Here is a 20,145-nt window from a genome sequence, read left to right as displayed (position 1 = left end):
TTGTTTCAGCTGTTGGAAGCCAGCCGATTCGCCTAGTGGTCCACGCCACCGACGCCAGAGCCATGTTGAGTTTTGGTCCACGCCTTACACTTCTTTGATTGGCTGATGCAGACCATTGGTCGAGTTGCTACCGGAAGTTGTAATCGATGTGGAGAGTTAGTTTGCAAACGTTGGTAAGGTGTCGGAGTTGGTGTTGTTGTAACATAGCTGTATCATAAGTACGATACAATACAGTTAAAGCTGTGATCTGTAACATGGTTGGGGTGAAAGTAATTGGAAATGATGCAGAATTCCAACCGGAGCTTGCAGCTGCTGGCTCAAGGCTAGCCGTAGTGAAGTTCACAATGGCAGGGTAAGGCTCAAAATCTTGACACAGGCCCATGGCATTTCTAGCTAGCTAGTTACAGCTAATTAGTTACTTCATATTCATAAGGTATCTATCTATGAAAAAGCGTCGAGGAGAAATGTGTACAACATGTTACCCCTTCTTTCTGCAGCAAAATGCATCTGGTATCTTACTACAAGCTGTGCCGGGGCGATTGCTAGCTGGCTACTGTACCGTCTTTTAGCAAGTTAGCCTAGCTAACTATGACATAGCAATATCACAGACCTGGATTCTTAAAGATAGCAAGCTAGCTAACCATCCACCATAGGACTCGTCTATAGTAATTCGTCTAAACCTGTTTGTTTAGTTAAAGAATCCATGGATTGTCCTTCTCCCCAGTTAGATTTCTAATGTACTCGTTTATGCGAAGTTCTTGGTCGAGTACCTACTAGTGCAGGTAGCTACTAATTTATAGACACAACTCGCTGAAGCAATTTACTGGTAAATGATTAGCCTGGTACACACATTCTCCAAACTCCTGTTACAATAACGTGTCTTGTTTCCTCTTGAGGTGTCGGCCATGTGTCAGAATAGCTCCTGCCTTCAACATGTTGAGTAACAAGTACCCACAAGTTGTTTTTCTTGAAGTAGACGTGCACGTCTGTCAGGTGAGTGATGTTAAATACAATTGAGTGATGTTGATAGATTATTGTGGAGCTAAGGCCGTCATCTCATTATACACAAGCAGTGGAAAGGAAGGGCCATGTTATCCTAATACGTCATTATTCTGACCAGGACCTAATTGTTTTGGGGCTGTAATTGTATTAAGAGGGGGTGGGAATTGTTCTCATCGATCTGCATGCAGACGTTTCAGCTTGAGGGATTTTTTCTTCTTCTTCTCTTACAGGCAACGGCTGCCGCCAACAACATTTCGGCAACGCCAACATTTTTGTTCTTCCGGAACAGAGTGCGTATCGATCAGTATCAAGGCGCAGATGCCTCAGGGTTAGAGGACAAAATAAAACAGCACGTCGAAAATGACCCCGGAAGCAACGAGGACTCAGACATTCCAAAGGGATACGTGAGTTTGCTCTGCTCACCCTCGCCTTTTGGTCCATTCGACCGTGCCCATTCGGAGAGCTTAGATAAGATGTGGCTCTCACCCGTCCCTTTATCCCCAAATCTCGCTGTTCCGTGCCTGTCTAGATGGACCTCATGCCGTTTGTGAGCAAAGCTGGATGCGAGTGCCTCAACGAGAGCGACGACTGTGGCTTTGACAACTGCTTAGTCAAGGACACCACCTACTTGGAGTCAGACTGTGATGAACAGGTGAGTTCGCAGACCCCCCCCCCCCCCCCCCCCCACAACATAGCAATTATTCGGCATGTTAGATCAGATGGAATTGTGAGACGCGTTCGAAATGAGTTTCGTATGTGTGTGTCACTCGAAATGGGAATTCTCACCCTCAGCTCCTCATTACAATGGCCTTCAATCAGCCCGTGAAGCTGTTCTCGATGAAGCTTCAGTCCTCTGATTTAGGTGAGTCCTGCTGCCTTACACAATGTCCATGGACTTTCCTATTGTGACGTTCAAAAGAAAAAAACAGTCGCATCACAGCAGATACATTAGCACACTGCACTACAGTAGAATTACACCACACCAGTTCAATCAACCCAAGGTGCATTGTGAACACTGTGAATCATTTGGAAGCAGAATCGGCACACTAATCATGCAAGTATTTCTGCCCATACCCAGTACATTCTCACACAGAAGTCTTGCTTTTGCCAAGGTCTCCCATTTGTTGTTATACATCTTATAGGATATAAGCATATAACATAGCATATAAGTAGCATATAACAGACCCTGTTGTTCCGCTGTCTGGCAAGAGACCCACTTGCCGCATTGAACTAACTACTACTGAAATTGAGATGTTACACTGTAGTAATTGAGATGTTACACTGTAGTAATTGAGATGTTACACTGTAGTAATTGAGATGTTACACTGTAGTAATTGAGATGTTATTGTTGCGCTGTAGTTTCAATCTGTCTGGTAACTGAGATGCAGTTAGTAAAAATTGGCAGTTTGACTCTGACCACTGAAGTGCTGTTAGAATTATTCACTTCTGATACTTGATCTTCTGCCGCATGTTTTAGATGCTCTAAATGCACAATTTGTCCGTTACTTTTGATAAAACCGTCAAATAAATGAATACAATGGAAATGTCATGTCAAAAGTGACTAGAAGTAACAAGAGGGGAATCCAGCTAACGTTTCTTGTTTTTACCTCTTCTTTTGCTCTTTCTCCTGCGCGACTTGTACCCTGTGGAGCACAGCACAGGCACCAAAGTGCGTGAAGATCTTCATCAACCTGCCTCGCTCCATGGACTTTGACGACGCGGAGAGGAGCGAAGCCACCCAGACCCTGGAGCTGTCCGAGGAGGACTGCAAAGAGGACTTCCTGATTCCCCTGCGCTATGTCAAGTTCCAGAACGTCCAGAGTGTGACCGTAAGACGCCGTCCACCTGTCAGCTCCACCTTTTGCTTTCCTGTCGTCTGTCTTCTACACCCCCTTTTAGAAGTTTGATTTTTCTCCCCAAAAGATGGTGTTTCGTTCAAGTAAAAATGGTTTATGGGGGGCATTTTGTGTTAAACAGGCTGCAGGTTTCCCCTTCTGGTACATGTGATACAAGATCACCACCTGGTGGTGAAATATGGGCACAGCAGCTTCTAACTAAGCTCTGATGGGTTGGCCTGCGCTGCGTATAAAGATAGCGGCTTTTTTGTGTGTTTTAAATAGTTATTCATCAAGTCGAACCAAGGAGATGAGGAGACAACAAAAATCAATTACCTGACGTTCATCGGGACCCCTGTACAAGCGACAAACATGAACGACTTCAAAAGGGTAAGACCTACCGTCACCTTCACTGGGTTTTTGAATTCACCAGAAACATAATATGTATCTGTTAGCTGGACTATAAACCCATTTCCTTTGACGGAAATGTGCTTAAATGTCCACACCCTTGCATGCTGAAGTCGGCCAGACGTTTGGAGAAATGCGTCATATGCATACCATTTCTACCTTCTATTTAAATGTCTTTTATTTGAATTGATTACAGGTTGTGGGCAAGAAAGGGGAGAGTCACTGAGAAGGAAGGCGACCAGCCGTATTACCGCAGATCCCTCCAGACCTCCCTCTGCCATAGCTGCCAAGTTAGCTCCAATGTCACACATAACCGACAACACTTGTCCCAAACTGTCCTCCATATTTTCGAAGGGATGGCACCAGAAGAGGCGTCTAATTCTGAACATTTTTATTGTAATTCAGGAAACACTGTAAATAAACGGAATCCTTTTTCAAAGGCATTGTTGGGGTTGTCTCTTGACTTGGATGAACAGTGGAGTCAATGTCACTGAACAGTGATACATACACTCTGCTGTGCATGCAATATTTAGCTCTACATATTGTCAGATGATTTAATCCACTTTGTAATTACAATGTGATACCTAGCTATACTGAATTCACTATATTGATCCCAAAGTAAATTCAAGGGTTCGGGTAACACAGTGTGCACAAAACTGTACTCCACTACTGAAGGTTCAGATGGTTCATTAACATTCCTTTTCAAAATACTCCTTCTATAATGACGCAAGCACTAAAAAAGCAAAATAAGATTGACACAATTCTTAATGACCACATGTGGCCACATGGTGTCACCAAAGGCCTTTCTATGCACCGTAGTATTGCTAAAAATATGACGTTGGCCTTTCCAGAGAATGTCCTTTTACAGGATCTATATAACACAATTGTTGGTTTTTAATTGTATTTCCAAGGGGTCAAAGCAAGTACAGTGTATGCGGAACACAATTCAGCCACTTGCATTCTTTTGTGAAATTAAACGGACAAAACAAAATAAGTTTGCCGTTTATCACGTCCGTAAGGGCTAAACGTATCCAATCGTTTCCTTCCTGTACAGTCAATGAGCAGAGGCACTTGTCGGAGCATGTAGTTCCACGGGTCAACCACAGCATTAGGAAAACGAATGCATGCCGATGTCCCTCTTAACGACCTCCCGTCTAAATTGAAGAGGACAGAGAGGCCTGTGTTAGGGTTCGCGTCTGTGGGTCCTGGATCAAAGACATACTCCAGGACAGAGGCCACGGTGAAATGGGTCTGAGGGTGCCGTTGGTGGACAGCCATCAACTTAACGGCAGCTCTGATGAGATGTTCTGCTGCCCTGGAACTCTACATGTATGTGGGCTCCGTCGAAACATGCTGCTCCGTTTAATTGCCTCGAGCTGGGATAGCAAAAAAAAAAAAAAAGAACGCTTTTGATCATGGAACTATTACGTTGTAGTATGGCCTGATGAATGCGTTGCGTTCAACTCTTTTTATGGATGTTGAAAATTATGCCCTTAGTGGGATATCTGTTTTGCTTCTATATTTGAAGCAATATCTATATTTTCTTGTATTTGCTTATATATTAGCTATATCTATATATATCTATATTTGCTTGTACTGAATGAAGATCCTAAGAGTGAGGAGGACAGTGTATAAGAGAGAGCAGGGAGGATGGAGATGTGGAACAGAGGAAAGAAGCTATCGAAACAGAGAGGACAGTGGTAGAGCGGGGGTCATTAATACATATGAATACAATTCCTCAAATGCAATCATAAATATTCCATTCCGAACACTTATCTATTTGGGGGCCATACGTCATATACATGGGATCCTTTGCTTTGGGGGAACCAATCATGGGAGGATAGGCTGCATTATGAGCATGTAGAGGGAGCAGCAGCTCAGTCTGCTCTGACCTTTCCACAGTATACTTTACGCCACAAGTGGTCTCACGGAAAATGTAGATGCTGACATGCTCTCGTAAGATTATAGCTATTTGCATCTTCCATTTCTACTTATTGTTTAATAGATAAGAAAACCATCTGCTGACAGCAAGTCATGTTGATATTAGTGGGCTATGCCCTTCAGGCAGCATGGCTCAGAGTGGAGAATAATTATATAATTTGAATATAGCACACAGCGTGGTCTATGAGCTAAACCAAATACTTGACAGACATTCTTAATAGCCCAGAAGTATTGTCTATGAATATAGATTTTAGTGAACCATGGAGGAAAGAACTTGAATGCTTTTGAACACAAAATGCTATATTGCTCTGTACTAGACCGAGTCATCCTCATCATCCTTAGTCATCATATAGACGAATGGAACCCATCTTTTGATCGTGTTTATCTGTAGTTATTATTAGTATTAGTAATATTACATTGACCCTTTAGATATGTCTATTGTCTGTATTGTATGGATACAAATGTTTTAAGAACACGTTGATAATGCATTTCAAAATAGGTGGTGTCATTGAGAGGTTTTATATTGTCATGTTGTACACTATAATCATGTTCCTTAAATCATGTGACCACAAAGTTCAGCTCTGAGCTCTGACATCAAACAAGGAGGAAACAAAACAGTTAGGGCAACGATTTATCTCAGGTCCCCGCAGTGCCTGCCCATCCTGCCTTCTCCTAGTCATCGTGCTGGTGCTTCACAAGAAAATGGCCGACTTGGTTGGCAGCCCTTCTCCCCAGGTTGGCCCACACTGAGGTTAAGCCCGTGTGCTACGACGCTGTCTCACTGCCACCATTCCGCCGCTGTCTCTCTCTGGAGCTGCGTGTTACTCTGAGAACATGGCTGCTTTGGCAGAGTATGTTTGTCTTTGCGCGTCCCTGCCCCCCCCCCCCCCCCCCCCCCCCCCCCCCCCCCCCGTGCCTGGACTCCACTGGAATGTATCCACGAGATATCACCCCCCCTCCCCCAACAGAGGCCTGGGTGTAAAGACAGCTGGCTGCGACAAGCAGCGTCTCCATAATGCACCTCGGTCTCTTTCCATATACGCCGCGGAGATCTCAGGTATTCAGCCGATTCCTTTGTTTCCGAGTCGGATGCCGCCGCCGTACAGTAAAGCCTTTCAGAGGCTCTTCCCAGCTCTCCAGTCGGAGCTGGCTCTGTCCTCCGTCCAGGTTGAAACAGGGATTCGTCATCACAGGCAGTGACTCGCGCCTGACCATTTGGTGGTGTAGTGGCCGGCGCGGGGCCAAGTTTGCCCATGACTCGTCTTCAATGGAGTGAACGGGAGGGAGAGTGGAGGGAGCCACTCTCTGCCTACCTGCCAGTTGTGCGGTCCTCTCAAGGCTCCCGCTCTGCCTCACAGTGATTGGCAGAGGTATGGCCGAGGGCGTGACCCGGACAACTCATCCCGTGGCCTCCGTTGGACACGGGACAGTTTGTGGACGGTGGCCATATGGACACGTTCATGACTGACTCATGTCACAGTTACACCACAAGCGAGCTCTCCGGTTGGATCAGGCGAGATATCTGGGAACGGAGCAGCTTGCCTTCAGCTGTTTGAATGTTTTTGTTTTCCTTCTGCATTCATCGCTGCTCTTTATGGCTTTCGCTTATGTCTGCTGCATCAGTGTCTTCTCGTTGTGTTTGTAAATGACTGAACTGAACTTTTACCAGATTTCTTTGTAAGTACAGTTCCAATACATAATGTTACACATTACACAGTGAAGGGTTTCCAACCATATGGCACAGGTTCTTTTGGGTTATATCGGAATTCATGTGTGTCATTTGACAGGGATATTTATAATCCAAATAATCCAACATTTACAACCAAATCATATTTAGCGAAATTCATTCACACGGTATAACAGTATATACATATAATAGGTATAATCTGACACACGGTAACCTCTTCAATAGGCTGCTTAATCTTATCAGATTTCTTTGTCTAATTGGACTCTGTCGTTCTTTTTCATGTGCCTGGGAGTCATTGAAGGCCCAAGAGACAAAGATACTGTTTTATTCATGTGTGTTTGGGCTGAAACATGAAGACAGGGAATGGCAATTAGATAAAGAAGTCAAGGAACATTGTATGGTAAGAATCAAGGGATGACATCGGCACCTTGGATACAACGAGCCATTACGCACCCTCCGTGTGAAGCCATGGAACGAGGCTGCTGTGACGTTTACCTCGAGGTCGAATACAGTAGCTGCGTGAGTTCAATGACGACTGTTCCTTTACAGCGTCCTAGTTCCGTTTCAGTTGCACAGGAAAGGGAAACATGTCACGCCATCGAACGAAACAGAACAAAGAAAGACCATTTGCTTTGACGAGATCATCGAAGTGGTTGTACACAAGAGACAGGATGGCCACTGTTGAAAGGAAGAAACGATAACGAGGGACTATGTAGGTTTCAGCAGGAGCTGGTGGACTGATACTCGGGAGATAGAGACGGACAGCTGTGGTCAGGCTCTCCCATTGTTCATGCAGGGGAGAGGCTCGGCTTGCTGGCTCAGCCAGGGCCTGCAAGTAGGTCACCGATCTGCAACTCCTGTCAGGAGAGAGAGTGTGTGTGTATGTGTGAGTGTATGTGTGAGAGTGTATGTGTGTGTGTGTGTGTGTGTGAGAGAGAGAGAGAGTGCCTGTCTCTCCACACACAGGTAGACCTTCTCCAATAATTAGTCTCAGTGTGATATTCAAGCCGACTGTCAGGTTGGAGGTGGGGCACGTTGAGACGGCGTTCCTGCAGAGGAGAGGTAGTGTCGCCGCTCACAAGCCAAACATCGTTAATTATTGACACGGGGGAGAGACAAGGACAGAGAGAGAGAGATAGTGATGTTAGGATGTGACAGCGCAGGCACTACGCTGTTGGTCAGAGAGATAGCAGTGGTCCTACTCGGGAGCTATGTTCGAACAAAAGGGTCCTCACGTGAAAAGGGTTAGATCCACCTTGGACGCTTCCGCCATCGGAGAGATACCCGAACGAAAGCGACCGCGCGACCCCGTCGTATGCTAATCTCTTCAAAGTCAGGAGACAGACCAGACTAGCTGACTGTGAGAGCGGCCCTCTGTGTACCGTTCAAAACAGTGCATAACGAGGCCCATATTTACCGCGAGGGATTGGGGTTTGAATAGATCCTATTTCGGTGAACCTATTAACGGAAAGCCTTAATAGCCCTCTGAGCCCTCTCTGATACGGGTCTGAGATTAGGCAATGGCATTACAGTAAGAGGATCGCCCCCGTGAGCGAGGTGAATACGGCACACCCACGATAACATCCCTCTCTCTCTCTCTCTCTCTCTCTCTCTCTCTCTCTCTCTCTCTCTACCTCTCTACCTCTCTCTCTCTCTATCTCTCTATCTCTCTAAAATCACAGACCTGGCAAAGGGAGTATGTGGACGCTGTTGATGAAAATCTAGGATCAACAACCAAACGGGGCTTGGTCCAGCCATCGCCGCCTGGACACATATGGCCTAACGCCCAGCACCAGCTGCTTCTCCACGCCATCATTCTCAATCTTTATTCATCATTAATGATTAAGGGACTATTTTTTGTATGGTTTTCGTGAGAACTGGAGTCTGCCCGTGGATCAGTAGTACGAGTCTGGATGATGTTCAGACACAAGACAGAGGAGGGTGAACAGATGCCTTCTTGTTGATTTTTCCCAAACTGCTTTTGGTTTTTCTCATATTTTCTCTTGTTAGTTCAAACATAAGCAAAATGATGACCTCATATTGTGCTCAAAGGACTGTTGTTGTGGTGGACCCAGAGCTCATGCTTCTTAGTTCCTGAGTATTTTTCTTCATGCTAGGACTTAACAGCTGTATTCAAGTACAGTCATCCCCAATCCTAGCAAAAAAAATCCCCCAAATGGCTTTCAAGCCACTACCAGTAATGCAATGGAGATTTAAAAGCAAAGGGCTATGATCGGTATCGGAACTGATACCAATGCATTCTCAATGAGATGTTTATCCTTGTGTTGTGACCTCTGCAATTACTTTATTTTCTAAATAGATTGAAATGGGAAAGTTTAGGGAAACTACTATTTTAAGACCACTATGCTTAGCGAGACCACTCCTGGCAGTGTTACTACATGAGAGGTTTTCACTCTCTGAAAATCACTTCCAGAGAAGAAGGAAGTAAGTCGTGAGATAGGCCCCTTGGCAGAAAGAACGTCATGTCATAATTTATGACTTAAAAACCATTAATTTTTCAATACACAATGTGGGATGGCACTTCATGTTTACGGCAATCATTTTCTTAGTGAATGATTTAGTGAAGTCGTATGAATCTTTCATGAAACAAACAGTAACATTAATGCTGAGCCTTAAACTCGTTATCATTTAAGTTTGAACTTTCACACCCGCTGTTTGTTGGGTATGAGGGTTGAACCGTTTGCTGCTAAAATGTTTCATGAGCAGTATCGGCAAAGTAGAAATACGAGACCTTCTTTAGTAACTTGGTACCTGTGAGCGATACACACTTGGTATTCATCGATTGTTTTCACGTATTTCAAGCAGCCCTCGTCTGATCGGCCAGTGTTAAATGTTTTGTGAACATGAAGCACGGCAGTACTCTGAGGACCCCGGTGCACTGGCCTCTGCTAGCCCAGCAGGGGCTAAGCCTGTGTAGCGTTAGTACCTCAATGCAATCCGCAGCCAAAGCATTAGCAATTTATGACGACCCTGAAAGTCCAAACTGACGCCTTTAAAGTGCTGCTCTCCTGTTTATTTGGTACCTCTCTGCAAACAGGAAATCAAAAGAACCAGCGAGGGCTAATGATTTGCCAGTGCTCCCGCACCGATGACCCTGATAGTATCTTGTTGGAGGGCATAAATCTAATTGATTTTGAAGACATTCCCTCCGATGCTGTTAAGGTTCTCTTTTTGTGCAAATGAAATGTAATTTGGGATGAATAATGCATTATCCCTTGAGGTCTCAGTACACTTAAAAGCAGGAAAAAATCCCTGCATCACAAATGTTTCTTTAGAAAATCTGAATTGGCATGACATTTGACAGAAATCACAGACCCCTGGTTCAAGAGCTCTTACTGATTTCCTGCGTCGGCGCAGAGTTGAAAGTTTTGATACGGCTCAGTCCACAGGGGAGAAAGAACAAAGTGGTAAAGAAATTGGACGATCAGATATCATGTAGCCTACTGCAAACCACACATACCAACAGGTCTCTTAATTAACACACGGGTCTGGACCATTTTGTATGTTTTTTTTAAGATAAGAAGAAATGGTTGGGAGAAGAGTGAGATAGTAAGATGGACAAAGAGAGAGTTGAGAGAGGAAACTGGAGGGAATCAGCTTCTAACTTTGCCACAGGACATCCCATTTTGGAAGTGTCATTTATCACCATGGTGACCTGCTTCTTATTTATACACAGATTTGACTTTAGCTTTGCTTGCAACAAGAGCATCTGAGGACACATCACCCTCTTTTAGACCAACTGCTGAATTTTCTCTCTCAACTAGTCCTCTTCCCTGAAGGTACAATGTGGACAACACAATTTCATTTGGGAATGAATTATGTAAAGTTGTAACATAGTTGAAAACGTGAAAATTATACATGGGACTAGACTCCGGTGTTTCAGTGTTATAAAGGGGATTGATTGCTGAGAAAAGATATGCACTAGGATCTATAAAAAAGTATTTATGAGATAGTCAGCTTAATTGAATTCTGTCTCAATACTGTCTTTTTTTATTCCACAATATTAATTTTATGTTTCCTTGTCAAACTAACTTATTCTTACGAACAGGCTATTTACATCCCAGCTGAAACAGAAAAAGGCTGTTTGTTCTAATGTGAAAGTATCTTCTGTTACAGGTTTTTAGCGGTAATATCGGCTATTTGAACAAATACTCTTGGTCTAGGGGATGTCTTTCATCCAAGGAACACATATATCATCAGTCAAGTCTGGCATATGCTGCTTCCTCTGATTTGTGCCATTCACTTTTCACATGCAAAGATAAATTCAAACAATGCCAAGTGCTCCCAGCCTCTAGGAAACTTTAATTGTGCTTACAATGCTTTGCGCATTTCTTTGCAAATCGTCGTGGAAACGTTCATGGGTATTGAATATAAGATTAGGATCAAATGACACTGTGAGGAAATTTTCCGAATTGTTTTCCACTCTTGATTGTGATGTTAATTGTTATCAGAAGCCCAGTGTTACAGTTAACCACATCAATGTTCACTTCATTATACAGTCATTTTTATGACGCCTTATCTGTATTTACATTTGTGTCATATCAGTGAATCTCACATCCAGGGGGAATCGCCGCTTACTGTGTTTGACTCAGCGGGAGGTTCGTTCATGGGGAGTAAGATTGTTGACCTCCTATTTTGGAGTCCCCCCCCCAAACACACACACACATACACACACACACACACCACCCCCGCTAAATGCTATATGCTGCAGTGTGTACAAGACCCATAAGCTCCACTGCTTCGCTTCTGTGCTGTAAATGGCTGTAGTGTAGCAAGTTCACATGGTTCATTTCTTGTTGTCCAAACAGCTGTTCTTGATAGTCCTCCCCGCAGGTATCTGTTTAGGGATTAGTAATGCCTCACATGCTTGTACATCACAAGAAGTGGATGTGTAATTACATTAAACATGCTTCATCTCCTAATCTGTAGTTATTTTTAAGGGCGGTCATGCTGCACTGGGGCGATGCGGGTTCTGGCAGGCCCGGATAAGCCCGAGCTCCGCTTCCACGGCGAAGCCACGCGGAATGGGATCAGGGCCGCACGCCTTCCCCTCCACCGAGGCTCTGGGTGGGGGTGGGCAGCTGTGGAAGAAGGAGCGGGCCACCCCTTGGGGCTTTAACACCCTCCATCACCTACATCCCCCCCTCCGCCCCCTCGCCCCTACCACCCCTCCCTCCCCTGTGGGAGAACATTAGGTTCTTTGGTTTTGTGACATCGTCTAGTCACATCCTTCTGTGCTCTACTAAAGGGTTTCTCATCTTTTACTCTGGTGCACTGAGAACCAAGGATCCAAAACAGGATCCAACAACCTGCTTAGGGATGGGGTTGCTAAAGAACGGACACCTGCAATTTGGTCGATTTCTGGGGGGTTTGTCTGATCAGTGTTTAAACTCAAGAGGGAAGACGTAGTGGTATAGGTAGACAAGTTCATTTCAACCACAAATCCAACTAAGCAGTTCCAAGCTGTGGGGCATTCACCGCCAATGTAACTTTTCAATTTGTGTTTGTGCTGCGTTCCGATTATTCCATTTCGATGTTGTGCTCGATACATTATACTGTATGAGTTCTTTTGCCAGCTGAGACCTAGACGAACCCCCCACCACAACACCAAGCCCATGCCCCCCCCCCCCATAGCCTCAAGCCTCAGCTTACCCCCTCTACCTCCTCTTTCCCTCCCCTCCTCTTCTTACCTCCCCTCTCCCTCCCATCTCCTTTCCCTGACTCCCAAGCCTTCCTCTTGTCTCTCCGCATGGCTGTATTGCATTCAAAGCCTGGAGAGGAGGGTTGAATCTCTGTGTTTGACTCAGACTTAGCTACCAAGGGTCTGGGGGGGGATTGGGTGGAAACAGTAGAGGTGGGGTTGGGGCTGGGGCTGGGGCTGGGGTTGGCAAGAAGGGGTGCATATACAATCAAGTCTAATGTTCTCTTTGTTTGGTGCATTGAAACAAGTACTCCTTCCCTCTTTCCTCTCCTCAGCGGTGCCGTACGGTCAGTGCTACAGACAGCTGCAGATCATTAGGGTGGCAAGTATGGATGGTCCATCCGCTCACAAAGGTGCCCGCTCTGAGGAAAAGGTAGTAAGTTAGGTTGGCACATCTGGCCAACCTAACTTACCACTCCACATTTATTTTGCGTGAAATGGTTTGTGCATTTGTTTGATTACCAGTAGGTTTGTGTCCAAAAATTCATAAATCGACCCGCCCTTCTTAAATTTTGTGTCCGATAACAAAGGATTATCCATACGGCACAGGTTGTAATCTGTTAATTGTATTTTTGTGCAATGCTGTTCTTTGACACACACACAGACAAATCCACAAATAGCCCTGCTCTTTTACCGATGTCATTCTGACCGCTGGCACAGCCTGAGATGAATGCTGTCCATGTACCCAACCCAGGAGCCCACTCTTCTCTACATGTGCCTTGCTGCCAACAGAGACAACCCATACCTTGCCATGTGCTGCACACACACACACACACACACACACACACACACACATACACACACAGCCATGTTAACTGCTGACTACTACACTTCCATTGTGGAATTTATGCTAAATATGCATATCTTAATTGCATTATTCAAAATAATTAGCTAGTATATTTTTTTCCGTGGATAATGACAAGGTAAGCAAATAGTAGTGCAGCACTGTGGGCCTTGCCTGAGTAAGTTTGTGAAATTAATAGACTCCCCATTTCCTAATTATCAGTTTTCCATTTTGTAAACCCAAACAAGAATCTGCTATCACTTTCTCTGGGGTGCTCTACGATTTAAGCACTCTTCAGGAGGAGAACGAGAAGTTAGAAGGATGAGGAAAAAGAGAGCAAGACAATGGTAGATGTGACAACCATGTAACCATTTTTAGGGACCTTGATTCGAAGCAACTGGCAACGAATGCAAAAAATTTGGTCTAATCCATTCTTTACAGACACTGATTTGAAAATGTTGTCCATGCTACCACATAATCTGAGACAAAATGGCTGATATACAGAAAGAGAAAACCGAGAAAACAACATCCAATTTATTCCACGCTCAGTTAGTAGAGCTATTAGACTCTGCACAAGCTATACAAGGGTACAAGGGCTAAATATATTGTTTTCAATTACATCAATTAATCTTACACCGGTAATGAATATTTTCTTTATTTGCAGGAAAGTACCAAACACTTATCTTACTCCTCAAGATGAAATGCCCCGTCCAATATAATGCATTATTAAACTTGCCACAGTTTTACACTTACCAAGACCCGCCCCCACCCCCTCCACCTCCTCCTCCTCCCCCCCCCCCCCCCCCCTTTTGCCTGTAAATAATGACCAGTGTAATTAACAGACTGGCCACTCTATCTCCCTGGATCAGATGATGGCCATTTATCAGAAGCGTACTAATGAATACTTAGAAGGGATCTTTTCCCTCGGTTGTGGAGAACTTCCCGCTGGCTTAGACCAGCGATATTCTAACCTTCTCTTCTTTGTTGTGATTATGGCTCTGCTCCGCTGTAATGTATGACTCGTTCTCACAGAGAGGTCAACCCTGAGAATAATCCCCTTTACACATCCACAGGCTGCTCCAATGTTGTGACCCCCTATATGTAATATTAACTGGTGTTGGATGACTACAGCATGTTGCGGCTTACGCAACTGAAAGTGGAGTGACGTTCATATTATTAGTCTGAACTGGCTATCTTTCAAATGTATCCTAAACATTGATTTGAGTCCTTTGATTTGAAATGATTTTTGCTCAAACGATTTTTTTATTTTCTTTGACCATTGACGGCTTTGTGTTTAGACACTGCAACATTCTCCTTTAATTCCAAGCCAGCTTGAAATGTATTTCCGATGACTACCACATGCCACAGATTGCTTCAGTGGGACTCAAATCATATCTGCTATAAATGAGGTGGGCTAATTTGTTCAAATGTGTTCGAGACTCTTTCCAAGTTCTACCCCTATGTCACATCCAACTCGATCCATGTTAATTAATGGGTTCGAGTTTGGAGAAAAATGCTCTGGTTGGCAAGGGATACCATGGCTGCCATGGCTACACTTAGTCCCTGTAGGAAAGGACATGGAACAATGCAGTGGATTAGGGATGCAGACCAACAGACAACACAATGGATCAGAAGTTAATAGATCTTTTATATGGTCACAAGCAGTTTGTTTAAGGTAGCCTGCTCAATGTAACATGCGCATGCATCCTCAGCTTGCAAGTAGACCACCTTAATATTTTTCTCCCATCAGAGAAACAAGCTTTGTTTACTGACAGGATTTGGCAGACAGCCATTTTGTTTCCGAATTTACATAAACGCCAAATGGTGCTTGTTTCCTGTAGATCCTCCACAATTCTTTATTGCCAAAGATGGAAATCTGAAGCAGTTTGAAATTCATTACGCACGGCTGTTGGAGTTATCCCTGTTGTGAAGTCGATGAACTTGACATAAATGCTCACAAGCAAAAGTGCATTTTGCCATACCTTAATTTAGTTGATTACAAAATTATGCAATGACCCTGTGTAAGAAATGGGTGAGATAGGAATCATCTCGCTGCCAGTGATTCAGAGGATGGCCCTGTTTTCAGACTGCTTCTCCTCCACCACCTCAGGGTAAACATGTGTGCCTGTTCAAGGAGTTTTTTCTCACTAGATTAGAAAATGGAGACTTCCCACCAACATGCGTCCAAAGCAGGAGCCTCATACTTGATTCAACATGACGCACACCACACACCCATTGCTACTATGCATCGCTAGAGCTTTGCCGAGGTTTAAAAAAACAAAACAAAAGGGGGAAAACAGATTGGACGTGAGAGAATCTGGGCAGGTTGACGTGTGCTGTTGAACAGTGAATTTGTTTTGCAGTACAGCTACAGTTACATCCCTTCAAAAAGAACAGGACTTCAATCCGATTGGAGGAGGTGTTCCAGGAAGTGTTCTCTGCTCCGAGCGGTGACGTCGCCCACACCGAGGTCAACCCAGGGGTCTGACTTCCGCCTCAGTGCGTAGGCACTTGAGGGTTTAATTAACGAAACACTGATTCTGCTCTGCACTCACTCATGGGTGTCATTGTGCACACATCTCTTTCTGCACTGGTTAATTGAATAAGCATTGTTTAGTCAAGTTACAAAAAAAATAAAAATCCCCCTTTTCTCGTCTTTCGACTCTCTGTTTTCTTTCTTTGGTGTTCATCTTTTCCTCCACGTTGGCTGAGCTGCAAAGCAGAGCAATTTGCCTGTGGGAGAACCATCCTAATTGAGGAGGATAAGAGAATCAGAGAGATAGGGAGACATATGGAGCTGCCTAACCCTCTCCAGGCTATTAAGGTGAATGGCAGTGAACTGGCCACAGGCTTGGCCCCGTCTCTGAATAGAGAGCGCTCATGCACTCTGATGTTATTTGGTGCTCGGCAAAGGCCTAATTTACATGTGACCTGTACTCATTTACACGTGTTCTCTCTGCCCCTAAAACGCCCAACCTCAGCTAGAAGCTTTCAGCTAAAATCCGAAAAAAAAGCATGTCTGGAAGTTTCGCCGGACACTTAGTTATGACTGACAACCATGAAAGGGAACTTCTCGTGGAAGATCTAACTTGCACAGGCGCGCCCATATTCTGCCTCGCACGTGTCCCTTTACCTTGAAAGAAACACAGGCACACGTATTAAGATGAATAATAGCCTTTATTCCTGGGGATAGCCTGTTGGGTGGAATGAGGTGTCCCACCATGCAGCTGTTTGAGTATTGGGCACAGGTAGTCATCTCTCACACCACCAGGTACCATTTGTTTCTCTTGTACGTGTGCCGCAGACGGGTCCCAGAGGGTGTCGATATCCATCTGCAGATTGCAGAGTAGATGGCATCTGCCCATGCCTGAGCCAGCCCAGCAGTGGAAGCAGAACAGCTGTAGAGTGGGGGCCTAAGACACATGCTCCTCTCTCCATCTCAGGTGGCGAGTGCCTATCCTGTCGCGCTGCGATGTCACACGCACGGACGTGCACGCGTAGCCAAACTCATGGGCGCACACACACTTGCACTCACACACGTGTCCCTGCCGCTGAAAGTCTAAAAGTGTGTGCCCTATGGAGCGGCTGGCCTGGGAAAGGCGAAATAATAGACTCCTCCAAAAAGTGTGTGTGTGTGTGTGAGGGTGTTTATTTGTCGGTGTGTGTGTGTGTGTGTAAACCCACACCTGAAGAGGACGGAACACAGCTGTAGAGAAATGGGCCGGCGAGATCAGAAGCTCAGAAGAGCGCTGGCACGGTCACAAGGGATCCACTGAAGCTGGGGCTAGCGTCTAGGGCCCAGGAGCCAGGGGCGATGGGCTAGGGGCCAGGGGGTGAGAGGTAGGGGCTGGGGGCTAGGTGGTGGAGGCTGATGGGCTGGAGGGGTTGGAGGGCTGGAGTTACGTGAAAGGGAGTAGGAGGTAGGAGGTGGAGGGGGGCAGGGGGGTAGGGCGGAGGGTAGGATGTCGGAGGTAGGATCAAGGGGATGGGGACTAGAAGGTTGGGGGTAGGGGGAAGCTGTAAGGAAGGAGCTGTGTGGAGGGGACACTGGAGCGGTCTAGAACAGGCGGGGGAGGGGGGGGGGAGCGGGAGCTAAGAGCAGGAAAAGAGGCAGCAGATCAGAAGCAGATCTAATCCGACCCTGTCTGAAGAGCCACTCAGCTCCCTCCCCAAGTTAATTAAGGTTAGTGGACAAGCGTTTTTTCCGGGCGAGGACTCCCCGCGGGCAGCCACGCAGGCCTCCACGGCAGGGCTGCCTTTACTTATGGAGGAGAGGAACAGCTGGACGCGGGGTTGAGGCGTCCTCTCCCCGCGCCGGGGCACAGAGTGGCAGGTGCACGGGCCTGGGCGAGCCCCCAAGCCTGACCACTGGGCCGGCCACAGAGACGGCGATTAATCATCCAGTAAAATGCTTTTGACATGTGAAAGAGGACGAGGCGCGGATTTCTGCACTCTTCATCGCACCGCTAATTTTTGCCTTTGGAAAACCTGTGCTGCAGCTCAAGAATGTGTGTGTGTGTGTGTGGGTATGAGGATACATGCGTGTCTGTGTTTAAATTCCATCACCTTCGTGGTGCTGTTAATACATTTCCGGGTTATTTTTGAACATATCACCATTTTTATTCTTGGTGATTGGAATTCGGATTTAATTTGAACAACAATTTCATCAAAAAATTATTTGACAAAATATCTTGAACATTTAAATTCCAAAGTCAATTTCGATATTAGAATTGTTTTCTGTTCTTTAATCCTCATTTAATTGAATCCTGGTTTAGCTGTAAAGTTAACTGTGACTTTGCTCTCCCAGTAGTGTGGTTGTCTACCTGCCCCAGCCGACTATGCTGCTACCTCCCCAGCACAAAGACATCTGCCTGGGCTCCACAGCTGTGGTCACTCCCTCTCCCTCTCTCCTGGTGGTCTATTGACACAGGTCCGCTGGACCAATCACAGCACAGGCAGTGGGCAACTACCCTTTAGCCTGAACTTTAATTAGCCTGAACAGTTCCTGCTAATGGACACATCCAAACACATACATGTAGACATGCACACAGTATACAGGGCTGCACACGTCAAAGAACAAACACACACAGACACATTTATGTGCACACAAACACACATGCACAAACACTTATTGCATTGCACTACCAGGTCAGACTTGCTGTGTGGTTTAACATAAAACAATATCTAAGTCACGATAAATCAACCGACTTAAAATAAACCACATCCGATTTTTTATACCATTTTCGGCAAACTATCCGAATTCAGTCAAATTATTTCCAGCATCCAATCCAAATATGTAATAAAAACCAAGCGAATAGTGCTTGGAGTAGTCAGATTAGAGTGATCTGGCCTCACCAGACATATGGCGATATAAACAAAAATTGGATTTCATAAAGGAATACATTTTACACCTGGAGGGGTCTCTGTGGGGCAATATTTCATCCCAAACTGCTCCAAATGAGGAGACGCTGGCACGAGTTCAAATAAGAAACCCACCGTGCGGCTGTGTGAATATCATTACAGAGACAACACAGCGTCTGTCACAGTCTGTCATGTGACCCCTCTCTCCCTCTCTCCCCCTCTCCCTCCCTTCTCACCGAAGCACCTCAGGTAAGTAGCTCTGGAAGCAACGCTTCACCTCCAGGAAGGGAGTCTCCAGTCTGGTTTCCGTTCTGCTTGTTTGTCCAGTCGCCTATAGCGAGTCCAACTCGGTCACTGCTGTGTTCGACACACATAAAGTCACAGGGGTCACGTGTGTTACAGATTTCCAGTCGCTAGTCAGTAGATGATACCGTAGACAACATATAGTCAGGCCTTTTCTGAGTACCACGACAAAAGCCAGTTTATACTGAGGCTTTTAATAGCATGAATTAAGAGGATGGAAAAAATGAGCAAATCTTTCCTAATCATTCCTAGTGCGGCAGGTCAAGCTGTGGCCGCTTTCACTGAGTCAAAGAGGGCTTTGCAACATTTAACTAATGAGCATAAGCTTGCTGATTTGTGAATGTAATGTAATAACTGGCCAGTGGTGAGCCGGCGATAACCCTACACAATCACTCAGCTCACACAGAGGATGACTTCAACTAACCTTCTAATGAAATTAGGAATTAAATGTAGTCATCCCATGCCTACTTTAATTGGAGATTAATTTCATATTCCAGTGACTGTTGTACTTTTGTGATAAACACAATCATTACTTACGACGCAAATGTTTTTCAACCTGTTCTCGAACCCTCATATTAACCAGATTAGGCCCATGCGCCCTGAAGATTTCAAAAAACGTATTTACTCAAAACTCCAAACGGACTCAAACGGAAATCCTATCTGTGTATTTATTCAATGTTTTCTTCAAACGATCTGACAAGCTGAAACAGCGCACTGGAGAGGGGCTGTGTCCAGGGTAGACCATGGCCGACGCTGAGTCTGCGCTCCAAACAGGAGGAAGAGTGGCATCTGTGGACTTCTTCAACCTGTGAGCCTATTTTCACAGTCGTCACATCTGTTTAGACTGCTACTACAGCTCAAACAGCTGCAAATGGCTTGTGTGCAGGTAATTAATTTTTCTATTTACTGACCTGTGCTTTGTTTCGCTCTCATCTAATTATGTTTTTGATACATATTGTTTCTTTGAATGCAATTATTGTACAATGATACATGCGATTAAAGTGTAATTGTATAATACAGGGAATAGAGTTCATATCAGAAGTAATTAAAGCGGTACCCCCCTCCGTACCCCCCTCCTCTCTCTCTCTCTCTCTCTCTCTCT

At 45.2% G+C, this 20,145-nt stretch overlaps 1 protein-coding gene across 1 annotated transcript; it reads left to right on the top strand.

The window, feature by feature from the left end:
* The first annotated feature begins 95 nt into the window (after nt 1–95).
* Nucleotides 96–3,688, top strand: txnl1 (thioredoxin-like 1). Its single transcript, XM_047014877.1, has 8 exons — nt 96–352; nt 897–993; nt 1,233–1,406; nt 1,532–1,654; nt 1,795–1,864; nt 2,659–2,831; nt 3,123–3,227; nt 3,442–3,688. The coding sequence occupies exons 1-8, from the start codon at nt 255–257 to the stop codon at nt 3,469–3,471; spliced, it is 870 nt and encodes a 289-aa protein (XP_046870833.1). The 5' UTR covers nt 96–254; the 3' UTR covers nt 3,472–3,688.
* The last annotated feature ends 16,457 nt before the right edge of the window (nt 3,689–20,145 follow it).

Source organism: Hypomesus transpacificus, unplaced genomic scaffold, assembly GCF_021917145.1.
Source record: "Hypomesus transpacificus isolate Combined female unplaced genomic scaffold, fHypTra1 scaffold_27, whole genome shotgun sequence".
In the NCBI taxonomy this organism is placed as follows: Eukaryota; Metazoa; Chordata; class Actinopteri; order Osmeriformes; family Osmeridae; genus Hypomesus; species Hypomesus transpacificus.
This window is presented reverse-complemented; position numbering and strand designations above follow the sequence as displayed.